Source organism: Elephas maximus, chromosome 18 (genome assembly GCF_024166365.1).
Source record: "Elephas maximus indicus isolate mEleMax1 chromosome 18, mEleMax1 primary haplotype, whole genome shotgun sequence".
Classification (NCBI taxonomy): domain Eukaryota; kingdom Metazoa; phylum Chordata; class Mammalia; order Proboscidea; family Elephantidae; genus Elephas; species Elephas maximus.
The window spans coordinates 28,324,145-28,351,711 of NC_064836.1; the positions used below are offsets into that span (position 1 = coordinate 28,324,145).

Sequence of the window (27,567 nt, forward strand, 5' to 3'; positions counted from 1 at the left end):
TTAAATAGTCAAAATTTAATAGAGCACTAGCAGAGATATAAAACATACACAAGTAGAAAAATAAACTCGGGAATAGTATCTGTGAGAATCAAAGCAGCTGGAGTTCCTCACAGTACTGTGCTGACCGCTGCTGAGTTGAGGCTGTTGCTCGGATCAGTCCATTAGCAGTCTGGAAGGATTTTGCAGTGTCTCGGTTTCTATTCCTCATTTTAAATATTTCTGCTTCTCATAATTTAGACTTTGCCCGTATTTTAGTGAGCAGACCAGACCCGTTGCTGTAGAGTTAATTCCAACTCATGGCGACCCCATGTGTTGCACAGTAGAACTGTGCTCCATAGGGTTATCAATGGCTGAATTTTTGGAAGTGGATTGCCAGGCCTTTCTTCCAAGGTGCCTCTGGGTGGACTTGAACCGTCAACCTTTCAGGCAGCAGCTGAGCGCTTAACTGTTTGGCCACGTGGGACATAAAGGGCTGAAAATTAGACCCTCAGTGGCCAACTTTTTTTTTTTAATTAACAAATTCTTTATAAAGCAGCAAGTCCCTGGATAGAGTATTTTGTCCAGATAAGCCTTTAAAATACAGCTCTTTTGCTGTTTAGACGAGTCCAGTGTCTGAGAGTTCTAGAGCTGGGGTTTGCTCAGGGGGCCGAGGCCCTTGTTTGGTGCTCTGGTCCCCCTCAGAGGCAGCCGTGAGAAGTGGGAGGTCACTGTGCCCGGTGGCCTGCATTTCCTGCTCAGAAACTGGCTGTAGGGGTTCTTGCTGAGATGAGGCCCTGAGGCTGCACCTGTCGCCAGGGCTCTGCTTGCTGCTTTCTAAGTCTTCCGTAATGACGCTTAGTTTGTCAAACACTTCATCCTCCTCAGGGGGCGGCGGGGAGAAAAACAGCAGGGCACTCTGATGGGGGCAGCTCAAAAACTGTGGGAGAAAAGACACGCCACGTTAATGATCACATCTTCCCACTCCTTTTTCTGGGTTCACAGAGGCATTAGACAGGCTACAAAACACAGCTTTATAACCCTTTGGTGACCCAGTTATTTTCTGCTTTGAATTTTTTGTTGATACCGTGTGTTTTCATTAGTGGATACATGTGGAATCATTGAGTGAGTATGAATTTTTGGTAGGTAGTATGGATTTTTTTCCTTGCCCCCTCCCACAAGCCTACCCTAAGTGTTTAGTGGTACATAGGACGCACCACTAGTTATACCTCAGGGTTCTTACCAGGGTCTAATTGGTACATTTGTGTAGGATAAAAATTTTCAAAATTTCTATTCTTCCTACCCAAAATTCAGACACCCCATAAAATATCCTGTAAAAATAGTAATTGGTGGCACACACCTGTTTCTTTGGTCTCAAACAGTCATAAAGGCCCCGGCCTCACAGCAGCACGTACTGTCAATGGTACAACAGCTTCCCAGGAAACCCCAGAGGCTGGAGAATTACATGGTCACCATAGGTACCACTGGGCACGAAAGGATTATAAAACGCGACCATAAACCTGCACTTCATTTGCTAAGCGAGTCTAGGTCACCCTCAGATGGTTCCCCTTTTAAACCAGGAGGAGATTTTTCGCTGATCAGATGCTGCAGGGCTGACAGGGTGCCATTTACCCCAGGAGCAGGGACTCTGCAGGCAGTACAGGAACGAACCTTGGAGTAACAAAGGGAATCTCCCGTGGGTCCGCAGGGGGAGTGAGGCGGCCCTCTCTGCGCCCCTGATTGCAGCCTGTGGCACCACACTGCACAGTGTGGGCTGCGAACATGTGGCTACCGAGCACATGAAACAGCGCTAGTGAGAGCTGAGGTGTGCTTTAAGTGGGAAACAAACACTGGCTTCCCAAAACATTGTATGAAACAAAGAAGTTGGCATCTTGATAATTTTTAAAAACATTAATTACAGGTTGAAATGATATTTTGGATTGGGTTACACAAAATGTATTAATATTAATTTCATTCATTTCTTTTTACTTTTCTAAAAATGTGGCTACTAGCAAACTTAAAACATAGAGTTAGTTGTTACTCGTGATTAGAAAATCTCATTGCTGTCCGGTCGATTCAGACTCAGCAACCACATGGGGTCTCCGAGGCTGTAAATCTCTCCAGAAGCGGATGGCCACATCTTTCTCCCGTGGAGCCGGTGGTGGTTTTGAACCGCTGACCTTTTGCTTAGCAGTCCAGCACTCTAACCACTCTGCCACCAGGGCTCCTGTTACTCGTGATAGTTATGTCTTATAAAGTTGCTGTGAACACTGAATCAGTGACTAGAGAACCACTCATCCTAGGGAGATGCAGGGTTAGGTTCCTAGAAGCCTGTGGTCACAACACTCTCATCACCAGATAGATACTGGACTTTGTTTTATGTGCATTTCTGCTTAAAGACACCCAATTCAATAAACACTGTTAATTTATGGCCACTGAACTCATGACGACAGCCCGACAGCTCCTGCCCTAACGAAGCCTGTCTAACACAAAGGCACATCACAGCCTTCCTATGCTTAGGAACCCAGATGAGCACTATGCTTGGGGGCGAGCTTAAACAGCAGAACCACCAACAAAAAGCACAAAAGGTGAAAAATGTGGCACTAAAGAGGCTGTGAGAAGGACATTCTCTCAGAGGAGAGCTGAAGCAGGAAGGCAGAGCCGTGCTGTGTTCCATCTCCGCGCCGTGTTTGACCTCAGCTGGAATGCGCGTGTGGGGTGGCCCGAAGTTTTCGCCACTCTGTGCGTGTCCACAAACGACCGGGAAAGTGCCACAAGAATTGATTTTGGAATCGCCAATACATTTTAGCAAGTAGGTAAGTTTGCAAATATGCCATCTACGAACAATGAGGATCGACCATACGTGGCTCCTAATGTTTCTAGCACACAGTGCTGTCTTACGCCGACTCTTCACAGCTCATCTTTCCTAGTAGACCGGGCTATTTCAGGACAGGGACCATATTCCAATCATCCCTTTCTCTCCAATTAAAAAAAAAAATTTGTGGTGAAAATATACACAGCAAAACACACAGCAGTTCAACAGTTTCTACATGTATAACGTGGCGACACTGATCACATTCTTCAAGTCGTGCAACAGCTCTCCCTATCCTTTTCCAATATTCCACCACCATTAACATCAACGCAATGCCCCCTAAGCCGCAAACTCCCCCTTATGCCCTCTCTCCTACCCGTGGTAAAACTAATAATCTTTGGTTTCTACATATTTGATTATTTAATATAAATGAGATAATCTAATATCGTTCTTTTGTGACTGACTTATTTCACTCAGCGTATTCTCCAGGTTCATCCATGTTGTGGCGTGCATCGGGGCTTCATCTCTCTTTAAGGCCGAGTAGTATTCCATTGTGTGTATACACCACATTTGTTTATCTGTTCATCTGCTGGTGGACAGTTTGGTCTCTCCAGCTTTTTGAACAATGATGATACCCACATATGTTTCCTGAAATACTTGCTGGTTTAAACATCTCCATTCTTCTGCCTCCTAGAGGCCCCCTCAATCCTTGGGATTGGATGGACAAATATTCTTTAAAGCTTTTCATTTTTAACCCCTTCCCTCTGGCTGTTGACTCTGTTCCACGTTTAACTGATCAGTCTGCTCCCCTCTTCACGTAACCTTCACACTCAGCCCCTTGATACGACTTAATTTGACTGAACTTAATTTTTTTTTTTTTTTTTTTTAAGCTGTACGCAGCTGTACTACCTGCTGGGGTGGAGCCTTCAGGACTTCCCCTCTTGGGTCTTTGCCATCGATGGAAGGGAGAGGGAGGGGGCAGGAAGACTGATGTCCAGACCTCTGACAGTCAGAGGTGGAAGCTGCGGGGAGGGGGAGCCTTCCTAAATCCTCAGATCCAACAGGTTCATGAGAATGGGCAAGAAACTACCCTTGATTCTCCTGGGAAAGGGGGAGGGAGGTACCAAGGAAGAGGGACTGAGCCTTAAGAAGCAAATAGCAGGTCACATCTCCTGGCTGGACACACACAGGGCAACTTTGGTTGGTTAGGAAACAAGGAAGCTGGAGGAGGTGGAAAAGGGTCCTCTCAAGGATTCTCAGATCCGGTGGAGTCAAGGGATAGGTTCCCCTGATTTCCTGGGAAAAGGGCAGAGGACAGACACTCAAAGAGGAGAGCTGCTGGTTAGCCGGCTCAGTACTCCAATGCCAGAAAAACTTCCTGTTGCTTTTTCAGCTCAATGCCTCCATCTGCAGAAAATCTCCCAAAGCTCAAAATGATTCTCTGCGTCATGGTTAGAAGAGTCTATAAGTCAAACTGGGGAATTCTGTGATGTGAGGACAGAACTGCTCTGTAGTTTCCTGAAGCTTCCTTCACCCTCACTCTCCAGGCCCTTCTCCAGCACCCCCTCCCATACCCCCCCCACCCCAGTTCCTCAGATGTTACAGAGGCCAATTCTGCAGTCCTATCTGCTGAGTCTCCTGGCCTTGGAGGACAGAGCTCATTTCAAAGGGCCCTTTACTATCGCTTGTCTCTGGCTGTGATTTGCCCAGAAGTGCACTGGTTTCCTCTGTCCTTTCCTAACTGATCGGCTTTTTTAAAGCCAGAAGCAAAAATTGCAGCCCTTTGTTTCCTCTTGGTTTATGGTTAACAAAACACCGTCTAACCAGAGCAAAGGGCCCGGCCCTCTTTGTTCTTCCTGCTGCAAATGTGCCTTCTCAAAAGCTCACCTCTAGAGGAGTCTTTGCTTAAGCTGGAGCTGCAGTCTCACTGGCACTCTTTTTAGAAGGTTCTTCTAGACTCTCTGAAACCCTTGTCTCAGCTGTGTCCCACTTTGTGTCCTCAGTGGATGCTGTGCTGTGCGGCCCAGATCCCTTATGGCAGAGACACTCACTCCTCCAACTCCTGGGAATACTGGCAGCTGGAATGGCCCAGTCTCTAGGAACTCACCTTCGCAGAGGGAGCTGCCTTGGCCAGGGCAGCCTGTATCAACCAACTGGTCAGTGTGGGGACAAAGTCCTGACTTTATTATCATCAACCAAAACCAGTTGCCATCGAGTTGATTGCAACTCATGCTGACCCTATTTGTGTCAGAGTAGAACCGTGCTCCATAGGGTTCTCATGGCTGTGACCTTTTAGAAGCAGATCACCAGGGTTTTCTTCCGAGGCACCTCTAGGTGGGTTGAAACCACCAGCTTTTCAGTTAATAGTCAAGCACTTAACTGTTTGTGATACCCAAAACCAAACCAAACCCACTGCCATTGAGTCAATTCTGGTTCATAGTGACCCTATAGGACAGAGTAGAACTGCCCCATAGAATTTCCAAGGAGCACCTGGTAGATTGGAACTGCTGACCTTCTGGTTAGCAGCTGTAGCACGTGGCCACTATACCACCAGGGTTTCCTTGCGATACTGAGGGGCTCCTTATAATCAACAGCAATATGCTGATAGGACCAGAAGAGTGAGAAGTGGCAAGTACCCTGCAGGCCCTGGTAAGACACATGTACTTCAGAGAGTGGAAAACTCACCCTGTGAAGATTCAGGGACCTGCCGCGTCAGTGAAGTTTTAGGGGTCTTGTGGTGTGGCATATGCTGGGACATCTCCTCCAAAATAAGGGGCAAATGATCGTATCTTGCACTTTCCACCACTAAGAAAGAAGCACTGAGCCTTTAGGGCTCTTTGGGCCTAAAAATGCTTATTCCACATTTAGGAATATTACTCCAACATGTGTATCAAGTGACCAGAAGACTGCCTCTCTGAGTGGGGCCCAGAGCAGGGAAGGACCTGTAGCAGGTGTGGGATGTGGTGCGAGCAGCACTACCCACACCTCCTGACTGGCCGATGGGGGGTTGAAGGCCCGGCATTTCCAGCAATGACAACACAATAATCAAACACGAGGAGCGTGAAGCAGGCCATGCGCACTGGCAGATCCTTGAAGCATCTGTGGTAGGAAAAGACACTGGGCCCTTGGGTGATGCAAACAGTTTATGCTCAACTCCTGACCTAAAGGTTGCTTGTTCCCACCCAGTGGTATCACAGAAGAAAGGCCTGGCAATCTGCTTCTGTAAAGATTACAGCCAAGAAAACCCTATGGAGCAGTTCTACTCTGCAACACACGGGGTTGCCATGAGTCTCAATAGACTTGATGGCAATGAGTTTGGTTTTTTTTTTAGCTGATGGCAAGCCCCAAGAGGAGAATCACAATGCAGGCCCCTAGCGTTCTAGGCCCAGGCCATCTACAGCAGAGAATCATACCCCATTTGAAATACAGCTTCTGTAGAAACAGGGACCTGGTAGACACAGAATATCTGACTGCAGGGTGCCAGACGACCGTGCCACCGGAAGTACCCGACGTGAGGTCTGTCAGACCAACTGCACGCTATGAGTGGGTCAGAGGGCACATGTCAGCTGCAGAGGCAGGTGGCTCAGACTCCCACGCCACCCACTGCTGCTCCTGTGCCTCTTCCTCCGCTCACACCTATGACCAATTTTTGAGCGGGGGCCCCTATTACTGGCTGAAGATGGAGCGCAAAGACAACCTTGGTTCACAGGGAGGGTGGCGTAAGATGTGGGTGCAAACCAAAAATAGTCTGCTATTGCACAATAGCCCTGGCCTGGGTGCCATGGAAGGCTGAGGTGAGGGGAAAGGCTTTCAGTGGGCAGAGCTCGGGCTGGGCATCTGGTCGCCCCCTTTATATGGAAAAACAAGTGGCCGGAGATTAATCTGCCCATGGAACCAGAGGCAGGGCTAATAGCCAGGCTGGTTGGTCAGGGGCCTAGAGAAGGAAGATTGGATGATCAAGGACAAGGAAGTCTGGGGAAGAAGCATGTGGATGGACCTATGGGGGCAGACTGGAGAGCTGAGATCTTTGTATCACTTATTTATTAACTTCTACCTGAGAGCATGCACCCGGAAGGGGAACTAAACCACCAAGTAGACCAGATGACTTGGCCAATTGACATCAGCCAGCTTCTGTCATAGGTCACCCCTGTGTGAACCAATAGTGGTGGCAAGGATGGAGGCTCTGCATGGTACAAGAGTGGGGGCTCCCACTCATCAAGGCTGATGTAGCTACTGTGGCTGCAACAGAGACTGTTCCTGAGCCCCCAGATACACCACTCCCCAAGGAGACCTACTAGCCACCTGGAAGCAAGTTGGTCCTATCACACCTCTTGCACGCTGGAAAGGGCAGTGATGCATCTTGACTGGCGCTGACATTGAGGTGATGGTTTGCCATTCCTGTCCTGCAAGGCTTTGGCCAGCACAAATTGGGACTCACAGAGTGCCTGCTCCATTGGCATAGGGCCCCACGTAACATCATGTCAGGCCGAGGGACCCACTGGTAGCAAAGGAGGTCAGGAGCAGGCACACCCCCACAGGATCCATTGATCATGTCACACACTGCCCCACCCAGCCTGGTAGGACAATGGAATCACCTGTTGAAGGTGCCAGGGATTGGGAGGGAGTGCTGGCTTGGAGATGACACCCTATGCGTATACAGTGCTGTCCTCCAGCACCTGAAATGTACCTGAATCAACGGCCATTATATGACGCTGTGTCCCTAACAGGTAGAGTACATGGGTTCAAGCACCAAGGGACGGAAGTAGGAGTGGCCCTGCTTACCATCACTCCCGGTGACCCACTTGGGCAATTTGTGCTTCGTGTCCATGTAATTTTGGGCTCTAGGAGTCTATAGCAGGCATTGGCAAACTATAACCCATGGGCCAAATCCAGCCTACTGCCTGTTTTTGTATGGACCATGACCTAATAATAGTTTCCAGACTTTTAAATAGGTAAATTTTAAAAGGTTATATAAGTACCCACATAAATATCTTGATGTTGCCTCTCGGTCTGCAAAGCCTAAAATACTTAGCATCTGGCCTTTTAAGAAAATGTGTACTGATCCCTGGTCTAGAGGGGTGCAGAGGAGGAGTGTTTCCACCAAGTGACACAGTAAGGGTCCCATTAAACTTTAAACTGTGACTGCTACCTCCCACTTTTAGACTTCTTGTGCCAATAAACTAACAGGCAAGGAAAAGAGTTGCCACACTAGCAGAAGTCATTGACGTGATCATCAGGTGGAGACAGGCTGTTGTTACATAATATTGGGTGCCCTCATGAGCCACTGGGGAGACTCGTGGTATTATTCCCCTACCCAGCTATGATGGGAAAATGGACAAGTACAGCAGCCATAGCCTGAGAAGGGCATGGTGGTGGCCAAAGGCTCAGACCCCTCAGATACGAGGGTCTGGGCCACCCAATCTGGTAAGAAGCTTATGTCAACAGAGGCCAGCCATGGAAGAGGAGAAAGGAGACTCTAGAAGGGATAGCAGAGGAGGGGGGCCGTGAGCGTTAACTGGAGACCAGCTGTAATGGTGGGGCTGGGGGTGGAGTTTGTTCCACTAACTCTCCTCTTGTAACTTTCCCCAGCAAAAGAAATCAACTCAAATCCTGGAGCAGCTGCTCCCAGTGGATCCAAGTGGTACAAGGGGTGGACTGCAGTGGATGCTGTGGTGTGTCACCCAGATTTCACTCCAGGAATGAGGCACTCACTCTTCCAGTTGCCGGGAGGGTTGGCTGCTGATAGCTCACACTGTCTCTCTCCAGGAATCTCCCTTGGCTGAAGGGAGCTGCCTCACCTAGTATACACCTCTTTCCTGGCAGTGTAGGATTCAAAGGCCCTGCTTCTTCACCTCACCTTGGGACACCTCTGAAGAAGGGGCATCCCAGCTCTAGATCACCCATGAGACTGACTGTCCTTATTCCCTTGCAGATTTGATCTCAGGTATGACTCCCTCACAGGTATTACCCTCCACTCAGCCTTTTGAGTGCAAAGCTCTGCCTTAGAGTCTGTTTCCTAGGGAACCAGGCTGAAGACAGGTCCGTTTTGGGTCTGGCTTTGGCATATTTTCATTTTCCAGTGTTAGTGTATATACAGAATTTCATTTCGCATGGGTCTCTTCAGTCCTAGCCTCTAGCCACGTGCATTCTTTCTTCTTTCTAAACTTTTTAAAAATTGTAAAATATCCATAGCAGAATTTGCCATTTTCACCCGCACAATTTAGCGGCATTAATTACATCCCCAATGTTGGGCAACTGCCACCACTATCAATTTCCAAAATTTTTTCATCACCCTTTCTAAACTTTTTTAAACTAGCTCTCCTCAAGTCTAGGGTACACGTCTAGCTGTTCCGGAATTTCAATCACTCTCAGAAATTCAAAATGGAAACTTCCTCTTCCCACCCTCTCTCCCTGGCTTGTTACTGGCAGGTAGCCTACAGTTTCTTCTTTTTCATCTTCTCCACCTCAAGCTCTGGTTTTTCCCTTCCTGTCCCAGAACCACCACCTTTGTTCCCTGGGGACGGGGTGGGGGGGGCAGGGGCTTTGGACAGGGAAGGCGGGAGGAGGACTCACGTCCAGGTGGGAGGGATGGCTTCTGGAATAAGCCTTTGCCTCCTTCTTTAGGGCTGTTCCTTGGCCTCAGGCTTCCCTGAAGTGGGCACACTCACCCAAGGCAATGGACCAGTGTGCAAAACATGTCATCCCCCAGGGAGACAGGAACCAGGCACCCTTGACTCAAAAAGAAAACTCTCTGCCATCAGGGTTTTCTCATCCACATCCCACTACACCTTACGTACCTCTTTCAGGTGCTGTGGAAGAGAATTCCCAGGGGCGAAGGTGTACTTTGCCTTCTTGTAAATGTACCACATCAAGGCAAAGCAGCCGAGGAGCAGGAGGAAGACAGTGAAAACCGAGGCTATGAGGATGATGGTAATAATCCAGGAGGGTGTTGTTTCTGCTGGAGATAAGGTGGTGGGTTAGCCAGGTGTGTCACATTCTTGTTACCTACAGGTTCAGTTACAACAACTATTTTAACCATCACATCCAATGGCAATGACTGGACTGCCTGAACTCCCATCTTGGAAGGCATTCAGGAGGAAACAGCAGCTGGTTCAAGGATGCAGAGCTGTTTCCAACAAGTTTCACCCTTTTCCTATGTCCTCTTCAAGCCTGGTTTCTGGCATTGTTGATATACACAAAAAGAATAATAAGCAAGAACTCTGATCCACTTTGCCTACTTGCAGTATAGCCATGAGTCTCCCTGTTCTGGATAAACCTCTTCTGCCTGGAAGTCAGAGAAGGAACTCCCCTGGACCCACAGCACTGAACACATGCACCACAATAGTTTGTATCCAGGATGTTGCCCTGGTCTCCTCGTGGTCCTAGCTCCCTTTATTCAGCATGAGGCCCTCCTCCTCCTGCCCTGGCTACCTAACCTCCCTTAATTCAACCTGCCAACCACCTCCACTCTCGTGACCAAAGCCCAAAGCATCTGGTCCTGAAAGAGGCAAAGAGAAGAGACTCTGCCCTTTAAAATCAAGTTTCTCTCTTTTTTATTGTGGCAAAATATATGTAATATAAAATTTGCCATTTTCACCATCTTTAAATGTACCATTCGATGGCACTAATTACATGTACAATGTTGTACAACCATCACCATCATCAATTTCCTTTTTCATTATCTCAAAGAGAAACTATGCACCCATCAAGTGATAGCTCACCATTCCTCTTCCCCAGTCCCTCTTCTGTCTTTATGAAATCGCCTATTCTTGATATTTTGTGTCTGGCTCATTTCACTCAGCATGATGTTTTTAAAGTTCATCCATGTCATAGCATGTATCAGAACTTCATTTCTCTTTATGACTGAGTAATAAATATTCCAGCGCACGGATACACCATATTTTGTTTATCCATTTATATATTGAAACAGATTGTCTCCACATTTTGGCTATTGGGAATAATGGTGTCATGAACGTTGGTAAGAGCAAGTCATTTTAAAGGGATTGTTTGTGGGGGAACTGTCGATTCACACTTACACAAGACAAGTCAAAGAACCCTGAAACAGTAAGTTGACCCTGGAGCTACATTGATAGTTACCTGCTGGCTTCTCAAAGCACTTGTCACAGCATGTGGCACACAACTGTTAGCTGCTGTCGAGCTGGCGCCTACTCATGGTGACTTCATATGTAAGCAAAGGAAACATTACCTGGTCCTGCGCCATCTTCATGATGGTTGGTATGAGGTTTGAGCCCACTGTTGCAGTCACCGTGTCAATCCATCTCATGGGGCGTTTCCATCATTTTTACTGACCCTCTACTTTATGAAACATGGTGTTCTTTTCTAGCGACTGATCCTTCCTGATGATGGATCTAAAGTAAGCAAGATAAAGTCTCGCCACCCTGGCTTCTAAGGAGTATTCTGGTTGTATTTCCTGTGACCTGCTGGTATCTGAAATATCAGTGGTATAGCTTCCAGCATCATAGCAACGTGCAAACCACCACAGTAGGACAAACAGATGGCTGGTGGTGGCACACAGTAGATACCCCTTAAACATCTGATGAATGGATATAGCCCTTCCTCCTTTGTCCTTCTCGGTTTTAATTCATGTTGGCAGTGACCTCATGATCTTTCCAGCTCGTGTCTTTGCAGGTTCAGAGCAACTCTTTATCCCACCTTCCCAATAAATTCTTATTTCTTTTACTAGAATCAAGGAGTGCTGCCTTCTAACGCACACTTTGAGCATGTTCAACTTAAACATGTCTTTCTTCCTGGTGAAGGTGGGGTCAGGGAGCCATTGAGCTATGGAATGGCCCCCAGGCCACATCTTGGCTAATAATATCTGTGGTCAGCTTGGAATCTGACATGCTAGCTCTTGAGGAAGTTCCAGGATTTGACTCATCCAACCAGCTTCCATTTAATATTCCAGTAGTCTTAGGAAAAATACAACTGGAATGCTCCTTAGAAGCCAGGATGGTGAGGCTTCATCTTGCTTACTTTGGACAGGCCACCAGAAAAGATCAATTACTAGAGAAGGGCATTATGATTGGTTAAGTAGAGGGTCAGCGAAAATTAAGAAAATCTTCAACTGAGATGGATTGACACAATAGTCTCAACAGTGGGCTCAAATGTATCAAAGATCATGGAGATGGCATAGGATCAAATGTTTTGTTCTGTTATACACAAGGTTGCCACGAGTTAGAGCCAATTAACAGCAACCAACAACAAGAGTTCTCAAATTGGAGTTTGAGCTGAACACAATGATGTCTAAAGAGTCTTTTGACCCTCTAAAGTCTGTAAAGTATCTATAAAGCTATTTAAAATGCTCAGAGAAGGCCAAGATACAGATTGTAGCTCTCACGACTCACCGTCGTTGGTTGTTTGCTCACAGACAGGCTGACTCCATTCCCCAGTTTTGTTCCTATCAGGAAGAAATCCTTGAACTTGAACACAGTAAGTTGTCCACGGCTCCAGATTTTGGAGGACCTCAAAATCATATGGAGCAGTAATTTGAAACTAGGGACAAAGATGAGAATAAGAAAATGGCTCAGCAGTCAAGGGACACCATTGTCTTGCTTCTTACTCACCAGACATAATCTCTTCTCAGGCTCAAAATGGGAAGGAGCAGGAGGCTGCAGCTCCTCCTATTCACTGCAGGGGACCCTGACACCATTCTACGGGGTGGGTCGAGGGTGTACTGCGATGTGACAAACCATCTCCTTTCCTGAATTCTCTAGGGAACATAACACAAAAACCATCCCACTTCCTTTTTCAAAAGACGAGCAAGTCATATACAGCAAGACTCAATGGGAGATTTTCCTCCTAGGTCAAGAGCACACTTCTCATCCTGGCTGCCTGGGTTTTCCTCTGAATCACTGCTCTAGTTGTGGCGCCTGGGTTGACCTCCATGGGGCTTCCCAAACACAACTCAGGGCACAGACCCAGGCTACCTCTGGAGGCTGGTATCACTGGTTCATCTTAGTTTACTCTGAGTATAAGAGACCATAATTGATAACAAATTCCTGAATTAGAGAAACTAAAATAGTTCCTGTCAAAACAATTAAAAGAGTGTACAAAAAGCAAAACTAAACAAAACAAACTAGTTGCTATCGAATCGATTCTGACTCATGGCAACCCCATGTGTGCAGAGCAGAACTGCTCTATAGGGTTTTTAAGGCTGTGGTTTTTCTGAAGCAGATCGCCAGGCCTGTCTTCCAACGTGCCTTTGGGTGGGTTTGAACCACCAGCCTTTTGTTGGTAGTCAAGCACTGTACTGTTTAGGCCACCCAGAGGATCCTAAAAGTCACACTAACCATATTTCCATCATGGTTACAATTTTTTTTTTTAGGTAAGAGTCCTATGAAAAATGCATTTCATGAATGAATAGAAACTTCAACAGAAAGTGATCACAGAATGTTTACCTTTACTTTCTGTAATTATTTGTCTTTTGTGCTTGGGGTTGTTGACGTCTTGCCTATATGCCTTTATTGCATGAGAATCTAAGGGCAAAAATTGGATTCTACTTATTGAATACAGGAAGAATAAATTATAACTTCTAAGAAATTAAAAAACAAGAGAAAAAAAACTCACAGCCAAACTCTGGCTTTCATTTCAAGAAAGCCAATATTTCCAAAACTTTACAGTGTTATTTTTATTCAAAAACTAAACTCAGAGGCCAATGTATAAATGGCCAGGCGGGAAGAAAGCAGCGGAGAAGAGAAGAGACAGATCCTCAAGTCCCCTCTCCAACCCTTCTTCACTCTGGGCACCTTCTGGTCTTATCTTATCACTGTCTTCCATCAGGAAAAGCCAGACTTTCCAGAGGCCTTCCATGCCATTAGTTTACAGATCTAAGGTGGTGCCCTCTCAGGAATATTTGCATTCTACAAGGGGACCACATACACGAGTAATGGCAACACCACAGGCACCAGTGGAGCAACCGTGGAGCAGCAGGCCTTCCCAGCACTCTGCAGCTCACACCAAAGGCTCCCACACAGTTGAGGCTAAAGCAACAGAACAAATGTGGAACCAGATGCCCGGGCTGTGGGTGTATTCTAGATAAAAAAGAAAATAAGAGGCTAAATATAAAATGGGCTTTGCAATCCACGCTTGGTCCAGGAGACGCCCAGGCATGATGACTGCAGAGTCAGACCTTCGGTTAGAGAGGACTGCTAGCCCCTTGAGGGGACAAACCCCATCTTATCTTTGCACCTCCGGGGTTAGTAGAGACATCTGCATTTGATATGTGATTACGAAACTAATTATCCTGGAATGCTTCCCAGGCACATATTTCCTGGGGTTTTACTACAGAAAAGTCTTCGTTTTTGTGAGGAACACAGATATCCCACATCATTTAATGGAGCCTTTTTGGGGGAAAAAAAAAAAATGACATTTTTTTAGGTCACATAGTGTGTGTATATAAATCTAATTCTATCATTCCTAAGAAAATAAACATGGGTGACTCCTTCCTCCCAAACTGTTGAGAATTAAGTGATAAAATCAACATTCAATGTGGAGGAGAACATACATGAAATGTAATATATATCAATCAGTTTAGGACCATGAATGGTTTTCAGCTCAGAAGCACTAAGTATAAGGATAAAATCTGACCACAGATGAATGATAACAGCTTTAATATGTCTACATAAAGGGAAAGGACTCTCACATATTGATCATATACATTGTTCCAAGCAACCGGACGTATTTCTTTTATTATGTCATTAAATTATTCCCACAATGATCCTATGAAGTAGGTTGCTGTCCCCATCTTATTAATGAAGTAGGTTATTATGCCCATTTTGCAGACCCTAGGAAGCAGCGGTCAAGAATGTGATCAGAGTCACACGGTGACCAAACCAGCACTCTAGCTGCACCTTTTCATTCCAACCTTACGTTAAAAAAAAAAAAAAAAATTCTGTCCCCTGTAGAGGAGAAGAGCAATGGGGGAAAAGTGGGGTCCAAGAGGTCAAAGGTGACACTGTTCATCCAGTGTCCAGATGTGAGGCTGCCCTGACCATGGCCTTGACTGACCTGTGGTCTTCTTAGGGCATCAGGGTTGGTGCCATGAAATAGAAGTCACCCAGCTGATTCCTGCTCTGATTCTAAGCTCCTTCCCCTAACTGCTAACTCTGCTCTGCTTTCTCCTGCAACTTTTCTTCAGGGAGAGAAAGCCCTGCTCTCACTGGGCACTAGCACCCTGGAAGTTTGCTCCACATATTTTCCCTGGGAATTTGAGAAGCCTGAGCCACAGATACTGGCCATCCCTCAGACGGGGGCGCTCCTGGCTTTCAGGAAGCCAGGTCTTCAGTCTTCTGAGCCACAAGGTGCTGCCACTTCACAAGATCCTACTTGGAATGGCCTCCTCTGTCCATCATCATGGCCTCAGACCAAAGCTCACCAAGGAACACGGGACCCTGCATCTAAAATGCACATGATTAACTGAGCTTACCTTTTCATCAGTGCCATTTTTCCAATACTGTACGTTATAAACCCATGAGGTATAAAAATTCTTCATGGTCCACGTTTCAGGTTCATCCACAACTTTGGGGGCTAAGAATCGCATATGTAAAGAATCAGCAAGTGCTTCTACTTGTATTCCAGGAGGTCCGATAATGGCTACGCATGGGAACAAAGCAAGATGACAATCAAAAATCACATTGAAAAATTTTCACTTCAACATTTGTTTTTCCTAACTGTGCAGAACAATTGATCTACTTAACATGGCACTATGATATAGCAATGCTGTGACACTGATTTATGGGCTGAGAAGGATAGCTGGATTTTGTTTCTTAAGAACAATCTGAAAATCTTTGTCTTTATTAATTGAGTTTAGTTCATTTATGTTTACTGTGATTTCTGATATATTGGGAATTTTTCTAACCACATGGTTTTGTTTTCTGTTAAAAACTGCCTTTTTTTTTTTTTTTTTGAGGGGGGCTTCTTCCCCTCCTCTGCTGCTTTCTATTAGACTGAATTTTCTTTCTTTCCTTTTTTTTTTTTTTGCTGGGTTGGAAGTTATAGATGGTATTTTATTACATATGCTTAACATATATAATTAACCGTACACATTTTTCTAACAAAATCTAAAGCTGTCCTCCTCCTGAATGCCCTTTCCCCAGATATTCATGTGGCCGACCCCTTCAGTTCACCCGAGTCCTCAGAGACACAGTCTCTCCAGACAAGCTCCCACCACTTTCTGCCCATTACCTTGCTTTATTTTTCTTGAGAGCCACAGTTACTACCTGTCATAAAATATGTATTTATTTATTTATTATTGGTCTTTCCCATTGGAGCGTACACCTGTGAGGGCAGAGATTTTGTCTTGTTCACTGTTGTAGCTTCAGCACTAAGAACAGTGCCTGGCACATAGTGGGTAGTGATTAATAATAATTGTTGAATGAATAATAAATGACTGTAGGCAACTGTGCTGTTTGAGTTATGTCCTGTATTCTTCTCTGGCTGCTGTTATTTTTCTGAGGGTGCTTATGGCTCTGCCTCTAGCATTGCACTCCATCTCTAATCTGCGACTGGTGGCAGATCATTTAAGAAAACTTACTAGATTTTTTCCGAAGCAAGTATAAATAGGTTCAGTGTAAGGTCTTGAAGCACTTTCCTCTCACTAATATGTATGAACTGAAAGAGGAAATATGGGGCAGCAGGGGCTAAGAGCATGGACACAGGACCTGGGTCTGAATCCCACCTCTGCCACTCATTACCTGTGTGACCTTTGGGTAAGCTGCTTAACCATTTTGTACCTCAGTTTCTAAAGTGAACTTCCCTAGAGGGAACCTCAAATAGGATTTAGAACTAGTCAGAACCCGGTAAGTCAATTAGCAATTACAGGATTAGAAACCCGTACTGTGTTTTGGAGACTTGACTATTATGCTGTGTTTTTTATGTTTTTTTGGTTAGTTTTTATAACGATACCTTTGATGATATAACTTTGATAATTTCTAACTCCTAAAATAAGGTTTTTTGCCCAAGCTTGGGACAGAATTGGGAAAGGGAAGCAGGGCAAGCTGGTTTCATTCTCTACCAGGGAGCTACAAGGGTCTAGTGCAGGGGACTTTGTGTATAAAGACTCTCTGCCAGATAGATGGAGCCCTTGGGTGGTGCGAACAGTTAATGCACTCAGCTGCTAACCAAGAGGTTGGAGGTTTGAGCTTATCCAGAGGCACGTCAGGAGGAGGGCCTGGCGATCTATTCCAAAAAATCAGCCATTGAAAACCTTATGGAGCTCACTTCTACTCTAACACACACTGGGTCGCCATGAGTTGGAATCAACTTGACAGCGACTTGTCTTCCCACACAGACACGCTCGTTCTCGTGCTTCTATCTGCTCATCCCTTGGAGGGCTGTACCTGAGCTTTGTTAATGAGGTTCTTGCAATTCCTGACCCTCTTTACTTTCTCAACGGCTCTATGGTGGTTTAATTAATTTTAATTCTTGGTGTTCTAATTACGTCTGCCTCATGACTTCTGGTAGTCCTCATGACCCTCCAGATCTAATGTGGGATGCTTACCAGCCAACCTGACTTAAACGATCTTCCATCCACTCATGCTGTATCCAATCCCTTCTGTCCTCTGTTCTGGGCAAACTGGCTCTCTGCATCTGGTCTTTCTATCCCTAAACCATTATCCAAGGTGTCCACCTGCCTAGAATAACCTTTACTCTTCTGCCTAAGATGCCATGTGTCTTTGTTTAAGTCATAATTCCAAGCAGAATTCCTCCCATGAAATGTGCTGTATTAATTCTTCCAGTTTTTCCATTAACGGTGCTGGCTGCAACTCATTCTCATTTTGAGGCATTAAAGTTATTATGTTTATGTTTAATTTAATTATTTTATTGATGATATTCCTTTTCCTTCCTGCCTCTCCCACAAACTGCTTAAAGGCCAAAGCCCTCTTTTTTATATTCCCTAAGCTCCTTATATAAGCCCATTCACTTTGTGGGTACTCAAAGAATTCCTGGTGATGGACCAACCAGTGGGGAAAAACCAAGGAAAGATGATGATGTTATAATGAAACGGAAAACAAAATTACTTACTGTCATCCACAGGACAAAAGGTAATGTTTACCCAGTCTGAATGCTCATCTGCAAATTCAGTCCTGACTCGCAAGGTGTGGTCACCATACTTGGAAAGACTTGAGAAATCACATTCCGTCAAGGTAGTACACTTGCATTTATCTTGGAAGCTGTTATAACTAGAAAAGCAGAAAAACAAAATTATGGGGGTTCTAACTCTCTGAGGATGTTGTTGTTAGGTGCCATCGAGTCAGTTTCAACTCACAGTGATCCTATGTACAACAGAATGAAACATTGTCCAGTCCTGCACCATCTTCACAATGGTTGCCATGTTTGAGCCCACTGTTGCAGCCATTGTGTCAATCCATCTCATTGAGGGTCTTCCTCTTTCTTGCTGACCCTCTACCTTAGCCAGCATGCTGTCCTTCTCCAGGGACTGGGTCCACCCTGATAACGTGTCCAAAGTATGTGAAACGAAGTCTTGCCATCCTCGCTTCCAAGGAGCACTCTGGCTGTATTTCTTCCAAGACAGACTTCTTTGTTCTTCTGGTAGTCCATGGTATATTCAATATTCTTTGCCAACACCATAATTCAAAGGCATCAGTTCTTCAGTCTTCCTTATTCATTGTCCAGCTTTGGCATGCCTCCGAGGATGACTGGTCCTTTATTTCCATTTCTACCAAAGGCTGATGGAGAATAATAAGAGAAAATAACGCCAATTCTGAATCACTAATTCAAAGAATAGTATGTATATACAAATCAGTCTTGGAGGAAGAACAGCCAGAATGCTCCTTAGAAGTAGGGATGGCGAGATTTTGACTTGCTGACTTTGGACATGTCATTAGGAAAGACCAATCGTTAGAAAAGGACATCACGTTTGATAGAGTGGAGAGCCAGTGAAAACAAGGGAAACCCTCCATGAGATTGACTGACATGGTGGCTGCAACAATGGGCCCAAACATACCAATAATTCTGACCATGGCACAGGACTGGGCAATATTTCATTCTGTAATACATTAGGCTGCTGTGAGTCAGAGTCAACTCAATGGCAACTAACAACAATGTCTATATTTATATTTTTCAAACTGTGCTCCATAGAACCCTAATAACCCTTGGGATATTACCAAGCATTTCAAAAATAATCCATTGTATGGTTAAATAGTTTTGGGGGGAAGATTGTGCTAAACATAGTTTAACAGGTTTCTTTACAACGGGACTTCTCAAGAGACTTTAATATCCTAGCGAGCGTGAGTTTCTCCATAAAGAGGTTGGGTGCTCAACATATTTAACCAAGAAACTTTTCTTTGATTATGCATCTCTGAGGCAGTGGAATACAGCCTGGGAAATATTAATAACCACAGATTAACCAAAATAGTATTACAATGATTTCAAATAATGTCCTATAAACAACTACAGTTGTAATTACTCTGGAAAAAAACTGTAAAATGATTCACTGATCTCAGATCTCTAGCTCCCCTCTCATACCCCGACCAACCACAGAAGGGAGAGTGGCAGCAGCTTGCAGTAGGACAGGAAAAGGTTTGGCTTTCAGAATACCTTCTGGGTTTAACAACAAATGCCGTCTTATATAATTTCACAACAGCCTTAGGTGGTATAGTTAGCTACACATGACCTAAGGAAACCATGGTTCTCATCCTATAAAAAGTGAGGTGTCTGATTTCCCACTATGCTTTTCTCTCTTGGTGCCAAAATCACCTCCAAATTTAGCTGCCCTCGGTGGTGATGATGAAGATGATGGTGATAAAAATAATAATAGCTAACATTTATTGAGCACTTATGTGTCAGGCAGCACAACAATACTGATACTGACTAGTGCTTTATCAGCATTAGCTCATCACCTCCTCAAAATAACCCCAGGAAGAAGGAACCACAGTAGGTGCCCAGGTTAGGAATATCCTATCCCACTCGCTCCAACTTGTACTTGCCTTTAATTTTACATAAATTTGCCCTCACTTTGAAATGACTGAACCAACCCCTATGGCAACAAATTATTCATCACAATTGCCTTCACTTGCTGCATGTGCAGCTTATACATCACTGACAAAGGCCTGGAGCCTTTTATCGCACTAAAAAAAAAACAAAACCAAACTTGTTGCCATTGAGTTGATTCTGGTGAGCTCTTAACCACTGTGCCACCAGGGCTCCTTAAAACCAACAAGTATGAGAAAATGTGCCTTAGGGAAAAAATAAGTAGTAGAATGACCTTTCCTAAATCCTCTAATACTCTTGCCAAGTGGTGGAGGAGCTTCACTGGAGCCCTACTCTACTAGTGAAAACATCTGGGCAGACTGATGTTGAATACACTGACGCACACACTCGATGGACTACCATGCAGCTGTAAAAACAGAACAAGGATGTTCTCTGTGAACTGATAAGGGCTGATTTCCAGGATATATCGATAAGTGAAAAAATGCAAGATAAAAAAGAGTGTATTTATTATGCTACCTTCTGAGTAAGAAAGAAGAGCAAACACGAAAACATACATTCAGCTGCTTAGCTTTCAAAGCACACACACACGGACACACATACACACACGGACACATACAGACACACACACACCCACCACACAGAAAGGACAAACCAAAAACTAATGAATTGATTACTGGTTACGTACAGGGTGTTGGGGTGTAGGGAAATGGGGTGGAAGGGGTGACATTTTCCTAAGTATACCTTTGTGCATAATTTTGACTTTGGAATTATGTTAATGTTCTATATAGTAAAAATAATAATAATAATAATAATAATAATAATAAAATTAACAAGGGTGGGGGAAAACCCTTAAAACTGAGTAAGATAGAAACAAATGAATCGGCTATTTCAAATGAATAGAATAAATTTCACTACATGGAAAAAGAAAAGAACTTACCTAAAGTATTACAGTACATTGACCCTAAGCCCCCAGTCTAAAGAAAGAAAGTTGTAAACAAACTGTGAACCTTTTAGCAGGTTTGTTTTTCACAGCAGTACAGGAAGAAGAATTCTGAAACTGTGCTGTTGTTGAGCAAATAAGTCAATGTACAGATGGTGTTGGGAGCCTGGGTTGTTCTTGCTGTGGGAGACGCGAGATACAGTACAGAAGGGGAGAAGGCCAGGAAGAACCCCTGGGCCTACAAGTTGTGATACCCCAGGAGCAATGTCAAAAGAATACAGGAGTCAGCTTGAAGGTGTTTGCATTAGCCAAATCTGTAACAATTTGAACATCAAAATAAACAAGGACAGGAATGGATCCACTGACAAAAGAAAGAATCCATGAGTCCCTGTTGTTGATAAATAGCTACATAAATAAGTGAGAGAGAAGGGAAGTACTTCCTTTCAGCAGGATGCTAACAAAAAATGAAAGAATGATGGCATTAGGAAATCATTACTTTGTGACCACGACAGTAAAAACTGATTTAGGTAAAAATCATCAATGGGTGCTAAATATAAGATAAGAAAGTCTGATCGAGAACAGGATATTCTGGGGGAGGGTGGATGGAAAAACTCTAAATAGATGATAGATAAGTGGTAACTTTGGTGAAGGGTAAGACAGTACACAATACTGGGGAAGCCCGCACAACTTGTCCAAGGCAAGGTCATGGGGGCGCCACACATCCAAACTCCCTGAGGGACCGAATTGCTGGGCTGAGGGCTGTGGGGACCATGGTCTTGGAGAACATCTAGCTCAACTGGCATAACAGAGTTTATAACGAAATTGTCTACATTCCACTTTGGTGAGTAGCATCTGGGGTGTTAAAAGCTTGTGAGCCACCATCTAAGATACTCCACTGGTCTTACCCGTCTGGAGCAAGGGAGAATGAAGGGAAAGATTAGTCCAAAAGACTAATGGACCACAAGTACTACGGCCTCCACCAGACTGAGTCCAGCACGACTAGATGGTACCTGGCTACCACCAACTGCTCTGACAGGGATCACAATAGAGGGTCCCGAACAGAGCTGGAGAAAAATGTAGAACAAAATTCTAGCTCACAAAAAAGAAAAAAAAAAGCCCAGACTTACTGGTATGACAAAAACTGGAGAAACCCTGAGAGTACAGCCTCCGAACACACTTCAGCCAAAGATAAAACAGGCCCATAAAACAAATCGAGACTAAGTGGGGGCACCAGCCCAGGGAAAAGGATTAGAAGGCAGGAGAGGACAGGAAAGCTGGTAATGGGGAACCCAAGGTCAAGAAGGGGAGAGTGTTGACATATCGTGGGGTTGGCAACCGATGTCACAAAACAATATGTGTACTAATTGTTTGATGAGAAGCTAGTTTCTTCTGTAAACCTTCATCTAAAGTACAATAAAAAAAAAAAAATAGGATATACCTCCAGTATCTCCCCACAAATCACATAATTCCAAAAGAAAAAATAATAATATGCAATGAAGAAACTGGACAATCCTTAACCAAGTGATCAAAATTAACATCGCCATTACGGGGCAAATAACCATCAGCTGCCTGCACATGCAATACCCCAGGAAGGGCCGGATATTTTTGGCGTGGCATCAGACTAAAAAGAGGGCACTGGTGGTGCGGTGGCAGAATTCCTGCCTTCCACACAAGAGACCCGGGTTTGATTCCCAGTGGGTACACCTTGTGTGCAAGCACCACTCGTCCGTGAGTGGAGGCTTGTGTTGCTATGACACTGAACAGGTTACAGTGGAGCTTTCAGACTAGGAGGGACTAGGAAGAAAGGCTTGGCAATACACTTCTGCAAATCAGCCAGTGAAAACCCTGTGGATCACAATGGTCCAACCTCATTGTGCAGAGGGTCGCCATGAGTTGGGATTAACCAGACAACAGCTAACAACAACAAACTAAAAAATGTATCTCCTGATCTTATCTCATTATGAAAAAGCATTAGAGAAAACCAAATTGAGACATTTTTCTATAAAATAATGGGCCTGTATTTTTCAAAAATATTCATGTATTCATGTCAAGAAAAAAAAAAAAAGACAAGGACATGTTCCAGATGAAAGGACACGAAAGGCATGACAACAAACATGATATGTGATCCTGGACTGGGTCCTCAGGACAACTGACAAAACTGGAATATGGGCTACAGATCATACGAAAGCATTACATAAATGTTAATGTTCCCGAACTTGATAACTTTACTGTGGGGATGTAAAGGGTTGTCCTTATTCTTATGAAATATACTAGGGGTAAAGGGCATTTGGTGGCTAGCATGTTGCTAGGAAGCTGGAAGCTATGCACCAGTATTTCAAATTCTACCAGGGTCACCCATGGTGGACAGGTTTCAGCAGAGCTTCCAGACTAAGACAGGCTAGGAAGAAAGGCCTGGTAACCTACTTCTAAAAATTAGCCAGTGAGAACCCTATGGATCACAATAGAATATTGCCAGATATAGTGCTGGAAAGGAGCCCTGGTGGCACAGTGGTTAAAATGATCAACTGCTAACCAAAAGGTCAGCGCGTCAAAGCCACCAGCAGCTCTGAGGGAGAAATACATGGCAGTCTGCTTCGTGGAGATTTACAGCCTTGGAAACCCTATGAGGTCACTATGTGCTGGAATTGACCTGATGGTAGTGGGTTTCACTTAGGTTTGGTGCTAGAAATAGTGATGTCATGGGCGGGCGGGGATGGGAAGTGCAGGCCATACTGGGTGACACTGTCAGAGGGGTGAAGCCAAAATGACCGTCTATAAAATTTCTGTATGGTGTTTCAGCAGAAATTTTTTTTTTTTTAATAAAAATACCCCTGTAGTTAGTTATAACAATAAAAACATTTTTCATAAGCCCAGCTTCCATGTATCAATATACGTACAAGGCTAAAACTCCGTGCTAATTTGCTTTTTGACCCTTCTAATGCGCTCAGTCAGTGCTGTCATTATTACCAATTACAACGATGTTTAGAATCACATGGTTTCATCCACACTCAATATAAGCATACGCGGCTGTTTTCATTACTGCCAGTGTTTTTACAGTGGCTGATTTTGTCAAAGTTTCTAGTGTTTTAGCTACAATATTGTGGTAATTAGTATCTGTGAACCTATATCAATAATTTTTTTGAGAACGAAGTAGTAATTAAAGGAAAAGAAGGAGTGATATACAGGAATTATGATTTACAAGTAATGTCAGAACAAAAAGCATTACTAATGATTCTGTATGGCCTGGTACAGGAAGGAGGTCCATGGGGATTGATATCATGAGTGACACCCACCCTAGTGATGCCACTGGCGGGAAGATGAGCTCCCTAGGTTGGAAAAATAGAACCAAACCCACGGCCATAGAGTTGATTCCAACTCATAGTGACCCTATAGGACAGAGTAGAATTGCCTCATAGAGTTTCCAAGGAGCGCCTGGCGGATTTGAACTGCTGACCTCTTGGTTAAGAGCTGCGGCTGATCTTAACCATTACGCCACCAGGATTTCCCCCTAGGTTGGAAGGCACTCAAAATGCACAGCGGCTGCAATAATGGACTCACACATGCTAACAATTGTGAAGATGGCACAGGACCGGACAACGTTTCGTTCCATGGTACGTGGGGTCGCCTTGAGTTGGAGCTGAGTCCGCAGCAGCCAACAATAACAACACCAACAAAGGGCAAGACAGAGTGAAGGGGAGACAGGGGGAACAGGAGGGAGAGAAAATGAAGCAAATGTGGCACATGGTAAAAACTGGTAAATCCAGTATGGGCTATTTGGAATTCCTTTGAACCACACCTGAAATTTTGAAATTTTCAGTTAGCTTGGAATGATTTCAAATCAAAAAGTTAAAAAAAAAGGAAAACAAAAAGCCAAAGGGACAAGATTATCTTATTTATCTTTCTATTTCTTCTCTGAGGTCCCTAGATAGCACAGACAGTCTGCATTCGACTGCCAACCTGGAGACTGGAGGTTTAAACCCACCCACTGGTGCCACGGGAGAAAGGTCGGCCTGGATATGTTTGCAGAGTGGAAGCTGAATGACGAGTGTGGGGATCCTGGTCTTCCATTTCCTCCTGTCCGCCTGGAGGAGTTGTGTGTCTCTGCATGTTGATGAGTCACACAGGGAGCAGAGGTTTCGGTTCCTCAGCCTGTGGCCTCCTCTGTTGTCGTACCTGGTTACCTGACATAAATATAGGTGTATCACCTGCAGACTGTGTGTACAGTGGCAGGCTGCCAAGGGAGGGTTGACATGGACTTCTGTCACAAGGCACAGGAAGTGCTGGCAGGCAGGACAGGTACGGGGAGGCAGACCGGCACCGAGAGCACTGTTTCTGGTGACACCCCTCCTTTGTAAGCCTTGGCTGTATTCTGAGACCTGGGTATGTAACAGCCAATCGCTGTCTCGCTTTCAATCTCAGGAGACAGCCTCAGGGACTGAGGGGAAATCCAATATGTGTGGCTGTCTCTAGGAACCCATGGAAGGGCAAACGACCAACACGAAAAATTCTACATGGCCACAGAGTAACTGAGCATCCACTATGCAATGACCTGTACCCCCTCTGTACTGGAGCCAGCGTTACAATCTGCTGGAGGTGGCTGGGTGGTCAGACAGCCGAGGTCTTCCTGATCACTTTGCATACCTCAGTTTTCTCGGAAGCTTCCAGTTGCAAACTGTTTACTTTTAGCAACACGACTCTAATAACCGGAGATGCTGACAGTGGCACTTTTCTCTGAAAAACCATGCTGTTAGCTGTTAGGTATTGTCCAATCAATTCTGACTCATAGAGACCCCATGTGACAGAGTAGAACTGCCCCACAGGGTTTCCTAGGCTGTAATCTTTACAGGGAGCCCTGGTGGTACGGTGATTAAGAGCCAGGCTGCCAACCAAGAGGTCAGCAGTTTGAATCCATCAGCTGCTCCTTGGAAACCCTACGGGGCAGTTCTACTCTCTCCTATCGGGCTGCTATGTGTTGGAGTCGACTTGACAGGAACAGGGTTTTTTTTTTTTTATCTTTACAGAAGCAGGTCGCCAGGTCTTTCTTCCACAGAGCTGCTGGGTAGTTCCGAGCAACCAATCTCTCAGTTAGCAGCTGAGCTCTTAGCCGTTGTGCCACCAGGGCTCCTTAACCAAAACCAAACCAAACCCGTTGTCGTCAAGTTGATTCCGACTCATAGTGACCCTATAGGACAGAGCAGAACTGCCCCATAGAGTTTCCAAGGAGCACCTGGTAGATTTGAACTGCTGACCTTTTGGTTTGCACCTGCAGCTTTTAACCACTACGCCACCAGGGTTTCCCCAGGGCTCCTTACATGGTGACAAATGAGCTATGTTCTGTGTAGCACCAGGCTCACTGTGGCTCATGACCTTTACATCCACAGCAGCCTGGAAATAGTCAAACCGTGAACCACCACCAGAAGATAAAATGAAAAGAAAAAGCAGACCACAAGAATTTCCCAAACAGAAGGGAAAAGTCCAAGAGGGCGGCTCTGTTTTGTTGTGGCCATGCGGTCGGCAGTAGTCAGAACCTTCCTGTGGCCCCACCCAGTGACAAGGCCACGGACTTCGGTGCCTTCCCACCTCCAGCGCCTCCAGACCCACCTTTGGAACTGAGCTGTGTAAGTCAGATTCCCTTTGGGGAAGGCAGGAGGCTCCCACTGAAGAACGTTCTTGAGATTAACTGAATTCATTTTGACGTTTTCCGGAGGAGGCACCATTCCCAACCCTGGAAAAATAGAGAAAAACTTTTGCAACTTTTTCTTCAAAAAGGTTGCCCGAGAAAATGACTGCACCCAAACTTTGGCCTCCCCTACTACTCCATGTCTTAAAATGCGAGGTGGGTTACGGAGAGAGAGAGACACACACACACATGAAGGAATATTGGAGAGGCAGATGGGTCAGATCACACCAGACCTTGCCAGCTGTGCTAAGGAGTTTGGATTTTATCTGAAGAACCACAAGAAACTGCTGCGGAGCAAGAGCCAAGTGGGGCAGACGGGGTTACTTGCATTTGAGTGGTGGTGGAAAGGCGTGGATTTTGGATATATTTTCAGAGGTATGAACTCTAGACTTCCTGACACATTTGATGTGGAGAACTAGAGGTTAATATCCACTCGTGGCTTAAGCACCTGGTCCCGTTCTAGCCCTGTGGTCTGAGATGCTGGAGAAAGATTGGAGCAGGGATGTTAGACAGCTGACTGAACGCATGTGGAGCCCAGAGGAAAGAATTAACAATTCTTACAGTGATGTCTGGGATGTACCAAACCTGCACCTCCTGTGGCAGGGAGTGAGGCCGGGAATGGGAGGTTGGAGCGGGAATGGGAGATGGCGGCGGGAAGACAGATAATGTTATATAGTTGTTAACCAGTGTTTAAACTAGTTGGAGATGTGGTGGCGCGGTGGTTAAGCGCTACGCTGCGAACCGAAAGGTCAGCAGTTGGAACCCACTGGCTGCTCCCTAGAAACCCTATGGGGCAGTTCTAGCTTGGCCTACAGGGTCGCTAAGAGTCGAATTGACTCCACGGCAGTGTTTTTTTTTTTGTTATGTGATGAACAGGGGTGTTCCCTGCGGCGATCACCGCAGGCGTTTGTAGCAAAGCGGGTCCCGTCGACCCGATCCCCAGAGCAACTGGGGTCGGGTGGCCCGGGGCAGGCAGCCCGGCTGGGGAGGCGCAGCGCCCGGACAAGCCCGCGCCCCTCCGCAGACCCCCTCACCTGTCACTAGCAAGCAGCCGCCCAGCCACGTCCCGAGAGTCCGCGCCATGTCCTCGCCGCTGCCGGGGGGGCGATCGGGCCGCACCGGCCACCGCCGGGCTCTGGCCCAGCGGGTTCCGGGAAGAAGACAAGGATGGCGCGGCCCGGGCCCCGC

The 27,567-nt window shown here is 45.4% G+C and overlaps 1 protein-coding gene across 2 annotated transcripts; it reads right to left on the bottom strand.

Annotated features, from left to right (window-relative positions):
* On the bottom strand, positions 1 to 27,567 carry IL10RB (interleukin 10 receptor subunit beta). Of its 2 annotated transcripts, none has more exons than XM_049858043.1 (7): positions 27,414 to 27,567; positions 26,301 to 26,424; positions 17,831 to 17,988; positions 15,234 to 15,400; positions 12,154 to 12,301; positions 9,586 to 9,743; positions 1 to 916 (listed from the first exon to the last, which is right to left on the bottom strand). In XM_049858043.1, the coding sequence occupies exons 1-7, from the start codon at positions 27,460 to 27,462 to the stop codon at positions 596 to 598; spliced, it is 1,125 nt and encodes a 374-aa protein (XP_049714000.1). In that variant the 5' UTR covers positions 27,463 to 27,567; the 3' UTR covers positions 1 to 595. The 2 variants fall into 2 exon arrangements, with proteins under 2 accessions (XP_049714000.1, XP_049713999.1); XM_049858042.1 differs by having other exon boundaries at positions 9,586 to 9,746.

Bases quoted from the DNA above. Each gene is read 5' to 3' on its own strand.
- IL10RB (XM_049858042.1), bottom strand. From the start codon at position 27,462: ATGGCGCGGACTCTCGGGACGTGGCTGGGCGGCTGCTTGCTAGTGACA. The intron at 17,989-26,300 runs GTGGGTCTGGAG...CTGCTTTTCTAG, and splicing joins TACACAGCTCAGTTCCAAAG to TTATAACAGCTTCCAAGATA. The intron at 9,747-12,153 runs GTGAGTCGTGAG...CCTTATCTCCAG, and splicing joins TGAGCAAACAACCAACGACG to CAGAAACAACACCCTCCTGG.